The sequence below is a fragment of the Larimichthys crocea genome, unplaced genomic scaffold (genome assembly GCF_000972845.2).
Source record: "Larimichthys crocea isolate SSNF unplaced genomic scaffold, L_crocea_2.0 scaffold224, whole genome shotgun sequence".
In the NCBI taxonomy this organism is placed as follows: domain Eukaryota; kingdom Metazoa; phylum Chordata; class Actinopteri; family Sciaenidae; genus Larimichthys; species Larimichthys crocea.
This window is the reverse complement of record NW_020852976.1, coordinates 56,049-62,161: the sequence shown is the minus strand read 5'-3', so window position 1 is coordinate 62,161 and position 6,113 is coordinate 56,049. Positions and strand designations below refer to the sequence as shown.

Genomic DNA, 6,113 nt, shown 5'->3' with positions numbered 1-6,113 from the left:
AAGACAGTTAGTTCACAGACAGACTGTTTCCCCTTGATTTTGTAATTATCAATCACAGCACTCTTATTTGGTAGTTCACAGACAGCGCTTATTTTGTAGTTTTCACAGACAGACGCTTATTTGTGTTCAGTCAACTTTCGTCACCTCTCTTGGAGATCCCGCCTGTTTTTTCTTGCGGTTACCACTCGTTAAATATCAGAAGCTGCCGTTACGGTCAAAGCATGGTACAAGTATGGACCGTCATCTGCAACGCATCAGAGACATCAGAGACATCAAAGACATGAGAGAACATCAAGGACAATCAGAGAGATCAGGACACCAAAGAGAATCAGAGAGCACCAGAGAGATCAGAGACACCAAGAGAGATCAGAGACACCAAGAGATCAGAGACACCAGAGAGACAGGAACACCAAAGAGATCAAGAGACACCAGAAGATCAGAGACACAACAGAGATCAAACCGAGAATCAGAGACACCAGAGAGATCAGAGACACCAGAGAGATCAGAGACACCAAAGAGCAGAGACAACCAAGAGATCAGAGACACAAGAGGGACCCAAGAGATCAGAGACACCAGAGAGATCAGAGACACCAAAGAGATCGAGAGACACCAGAGAGATCAAGAGACACCAAAGAGATCAGAGAACAACCAGAGAGATCCAGAACAAACCAAGAGAGATCAGAAGACAACAGAGAGATCAAGACGAGACCAAATAGATCAGAGACACAGAGAGATCAGAGACAACCAAGAGATCCAGAGACAACCAGAAGATCAGGACACCAGAGAGATCAGAGACAAACCAAAGAGGATCGAGAGACACCAGAGAGATCAGAGACACCAAGAGATCAGAGACACCAGAGAGATCAGAGACAATCCAGAGAGATCAGAGACAGACCAAAGAGATCAGAGCAACCAAGGAGATCAGAGACACCAGAGTAATAGAGACACCAAGAGATCAGAGACACCAGAGAGATCGGAGAAAGTCAAAGACATCAGAGACATCAAGACATCAACAAGATCAATAATATAAAGACATCAACATCACTGAGATCACGAATCAGACACATGTTATGATTTAAGAGTCTGCGGCAGCGATGTCGACTAATCAGTTAAGGTTCAGGTAAATAACATTTAAGTCAGACAGATAGACAGACACACACACAACACACACTAAAGACACACCCACACTCACAACAACAGACACACTCCTCACAAACACAGCACAGACACACGAGACACAGACAACAACTACTCACACACTACAGAAACACTCACACAACACACAGACCACACTCACACAAGCTCACCACATCACACACACAGACACACTCACTCACTCCAACAGACACAGACTCACTACACCACGACACACCAGCGCACAACACTGCACACAGCCACAAGACAACACTCACTCACAGCACACAGACACCCACACAGCACACCTACCGACACAACGCAACTCACAACACAGCACAAGCACACTAACACAACAACTACACCCAGCAACACACGACACAAACGCACACACAAGACACAACTCACACACAGACACACTCACGCACAGAACACCAGCTACACACAGCACACACAGACCACTCACACACGACAGACGACACACTCACACACACAGACACACTCACAACACGACACACTTCACAACAGACAGACAGAACACACCACACACACAGAACCACACTCACACACACAGACCACTCACAACACAAGACACACTCACAACACAGACACACTCACACACAGAACACACTCACACACTCAGACCACACCACAGACACACTCACAAGACACACTCACACGTCACACTCACTCATACACACAACAATCGACACACAGACAACACACCGTCAAGCAAGAACAGGGACGACACTCACAACCAACAGCACCAGACACACCACAAGCAACTCGCTCCAACACACGACAACTCACACAGAAAGAACACACACACACAGCACTCCACACAGCACCACACAGCAACATCACACAAGACGCAACATCCACAGACGGACACACCACAGACCACTAACCACAGACACACCACACAACTCACCACTCCACACAGAACCACACACAGACCACTGTCTGTGAACTAACTGTCTGTCTGTCTGTGAACTAACTGTCTGTCTGTCTGTGAACTAACTGTCTGTCTGTCTGTGAACTAACTGCCTGTCTGTCTGTGAACTAACTGTCTGTCTGTCTGTGAACTAACTGTCTGTCTGTCTGTCTGTGAACTAACTGTCTGTCTGTCTCTGAACTAACTGTCTGTCTGTCTGTGAACTAACTGCCTGTCTGTCTGTGAACTAACTGTCTGTCTGTCTGTCTGTGAACTAACTGTCTGTCTGTCTGTGAACTAACTGTCTGTCTGTGAACTAACTGTCTGTCTGCCTGTCTGTGAACTGTCTGCCTGTCTGTCTGTCTGTGAACTAACTGTCTGCCTGTCTGTCTGTGAACTAACTGTCTGTCTGTCTGTCTGTCTGTCTGTCTGCAGGAGTTTAAGTTGATGTACGGCATGTTGTTCTCCATCCGCTCATTCGTCAGTAAGATGTCTCCTCTGGACATGTATCCTTCACTACAGCTGTCTTGTCTGCCTGTCTGTCTGCCTGCCTGTCTGTGGTCCTTAGCCTGTCTGTCTCTCAGGAAGGAGGGCTTCCTGTCCTTTCAGACCAGCAGGTATCGTCTTCATTACTATGAGACTCCGAGTGGACTGAGGTTTGTCCTCAACACAGACCTGTCTGTCTGCAACGCCAGAGAGACACTGCAGCACATCTACAGCAACGTGAGACACACACACACACACACTGATAAGTAAACTTCAGTCTAAAGGTTTTTTATCTTTAATTCATGAAGACTTTTATTATGAAGGATCTCTGAAGGATAAACTTTCTAAATAAAACATCACCTGTCTGTCTGTCTGTCTCTCACCTGTCTGTCTGTCTGTCTGTCTGTCTCTCACCTGTCTGTCTGTCTGTCTCTCTCTCACCTGTCTGTCTGTCTGTCTCTCTCTCACCTGTCTGTCTGTCAGTTGTATGTTGAGTACATAGTGAAGAACCCGGTGTGTGTTCCCTCTCAGAGTTTGGACAGCGAGTTGTTCAGCAGCAGACTGGACGCCTTCATCAGAGCTCTGCCCTACTACAGCCCACGAGCTGCTTAACACACACACACTGTACACACACACACTGTACACACACTGTACACACACACACACACTGTACACACACACTGTACACACACACACTGACACACACACACACACACTGTACACACACACACACTGTACACACACACACACTGTACACACACACACTGTACACACACAAACTTCTTGTGTTTCTGAAGTTCGATCTTGTTTCTGTCTCGTGTTGAATTAAACGTCTGAACATGAAGCTGAACTTTGTTTGTTTCATTCAAACACACCAACCAATCAAATACAAGCATGGACCTTTACCTGGTCACCTGGTTATGTGGTCACCTGGTTATGTGGTCACCACATGAATAAAGAACACGGAGCGGAGCACGGACAGCCCCCCCTGCTGGCGAGAGGCTGAATGTGAAATGCAAAAAATTCAAAGAACTACAGAAGTTCTGTAGTTCTGTCTGTGTGTGTGTGTGTCAGTATGGTTACACACACACAGTATTCTGTGGTTGTTGAAGGTTCTCATACAGACGTACGAGGTCAGCAGAAATAAATACAAACACGCTGAGTCATACATTTCATGGTCACCTGTTCTCACCTGTGTCCACACGTGACCTGAAACACGCTAACGTCATGGCAAGACCACAGGAAGTGTGTGAGCCCACATCCTGACATCTATACATACACAGCTGTGTGTGTGTGTGTGTGTAGTCAGTAACACACACACACACTCGTAGCCTGTAATTTCTCCACAAACCTAAAATAAACATTTTTCTGTCGCATTTTTTTGTCCTAAAATATTCTTTTTTAAAACTGTGTGTGTGTGTGGGGGGGGTGTGTCCGGTGTGTGGAGGGCGTGGTATGTTTGGGTGGGGGCGTGGCCTGTGCTGTGTTAGGTGAGTCACACACACACACACACACACACACAGAGGTGATGTTGAGTCTCTCTGGTTCTGACTTATCGACTCATCGCCTCACACTCTTCTTCACTGACTCCTCCCACCAGGTGAGAACCAATCAGAGCAGCTGTTCATTAATGACCTCATCTCGTTAATGTGTGATGTCATGATGTTAGACAGGCTGACTGATTACATAGACAGTCATTGTGCTAAGCTCTGCTCCATAATTAACTCTAATTAACGCCTCCTTATTCATCAATATGTTAATGAACTACATTAACGACTTTTCTCCTTAAAGCCATTTATTTGATTTTGTGCCTTTATTCTGAAATAATCTGATTTATTTTTATACTTTAAAATATAACAGCTGGAAATCCTGGAAGGCCCTGGAAGGCCTGGAAACATGTTGCTGTGTGTGTTTGTGCTCAGCTGTTTGCTCTGCTCCACGTCTTCAGCTCCGGTGAGAAACTGTTTGATTTATAACGTTACCCAAACATAAAACAAACGTTTGTTCAGTGTTCAATGAACGTTTGACAACGTTACACTGTGACTGATGTTCACAGAACAGAGCGTTTGTGTAACGTTTAAATAACATGTTTAAAGAATTTGTACTTTTGTTTTACGTGTGTGTGTGTGTGTGTCTGTGTGTGTGTGTGTTTAGTTTCCGGTCTGTTCTAAATCAGTGTGTTGTGCCAAACATTGTTTCTCCACAAACCACACACTGTAAATATAGACACACACACACACACACACACACACAGTGTTGAAACTAACCTCAGAGTTTCAGTCAGATTTATTCTTGTTTCTTCCATGTTGAAATACACACACACAGACACACACACACACAGAGACACAGAGACACAGAGACACACACACACAGAGACACACACACACACACACACACACACACATACACATTAGATGATAATTATATTAAAACAGTTGAACTGTGGCCTCAAACTCTGAAGAACATCTGAGACACTTCAAAGTCTGGAAGAAGAAACACTCATGGAACGTTCAGGGAACGTTCAGGGAACATTCAGGGAACGTTTGATGGTCGTTGACAGTTTCCTCCTCTCGGTCTGCAGCTCAGTTCAGACGATGAATCTTGGCCGACTTCTTCCTCTGGTGAAGATCTGCAGGTAACACACAGTCCATCACAGTCCTCCACAGTTTATCACAGACCACCACAGACCATCAGTCCACCACAATCCACCACAGTCCATCACAGTTCATCACAGTCCACCACAGACCACCACAGTCCTCCACAGTTCACCACAATCCACCACAGTCCATCACAGTTCATCACAGTCCACCACAGACCACCACAGTCCTCCACAGTTCACCACAATCCACCACAGTCCATCACAGTTCATCACAGTCCACCACAGACCACCACAGTCCTCCACAGTTCACCACAATCCACCACAGTCCATCACAGTTCATCACAGTCCACCACAGACCACCACAGTCCTCCACAGTTCACCACAATCCACCACAGTCCATCACAGTTCATCACAGTCCACCACAGACCACCACAGTCCTCCACAGTTCACCACAATCCACCACAGTCCATCACAGTTCATCACAGTCCACCACAGACCACCACAGTCCTCCACAGTTCACCACAATCCACCACAGTCCATCACAGTTCATCACAGTCCACCACAATCCACCACAGTCCATCACAGTTCATCACAGTTCATCACAGTCCACCACAGACCACCACAGACCATCACAGTTCATCACAGACCACCACAGTCCATCACAGACCATCACAGTTCATCACAGTCCACCACAATCCACCACAGTCCATCACAGTTCATCACAGTTCACCACAATCCACCACAGACCACCACAGACCATCACAGTTCACCACAATCCACCACAGACCACCACAGACCACCACAATCCATCACAGTTCATCACAGTCCACCACAATCCACCACAGTCCATCACAGTTCATCACAGTTCACCACAGACCACCACAGACCATCACAGTTCATCACAGACCACCACAGTCCATCACAGACCATCACAGTTCATCACAGTCCACCACAATCCAC

General features: G+C 46.3%; 2 protein-coding genes across 2 annotated transcripts in view; both read left to right on the top strand.

Moving 5' to 3' along the window:
• Nucleotides 1-2,463: 2,463 nt before the first annotated feature.
• trappc1 (trafficking protein particle complex subunit 1) lies at nucleotides 2,464-3,398 on the top strand. The gene is made up of 3 exons (XM_010753039.3): nucleotides 2,464-2,574; nucleotides 2,653-2,791; nucleotides 3,038-3,398. Exons 1-3 carry the CDS (start codon nucleotides 2,516-2,518, stop codon nucleotides 3,164-3,166), a joined length of 327 nt encoding a protein of 108 aa, XP_010751341.3. The 5' UTR covers nucleotides 2,464-2,515; the 3' UTR covers nucleotides 3,167-3,398.
• Nucleotides 3,399-3,494: 96 nt separating this feature from the next.
• The window catches only part of LOC104936944 (nucleolar and coiled-body phosphoprotein 1), a 5,091-nt gene continuing 2,472 nt past the window's right edge, over nucleotides 3,495-6,113 (top strand). The window contains exons 1-2 of the mRNA XM_027275865.1: nucleotides 3,495-4,507; nucleotides 5,136-5,189. Coding sequence (XP_027131666.1) covers nucleotides 4,451-4,507; nucleotides 5,136-5,189 — 111 coding nt within the window. The 5' untranslated portion in view covers nucleotides 3,495-4,450. The remainder of the gene's footprint in view (nucleotides 4,508-5,135; nucleotides 5,190-6,113) is intronic.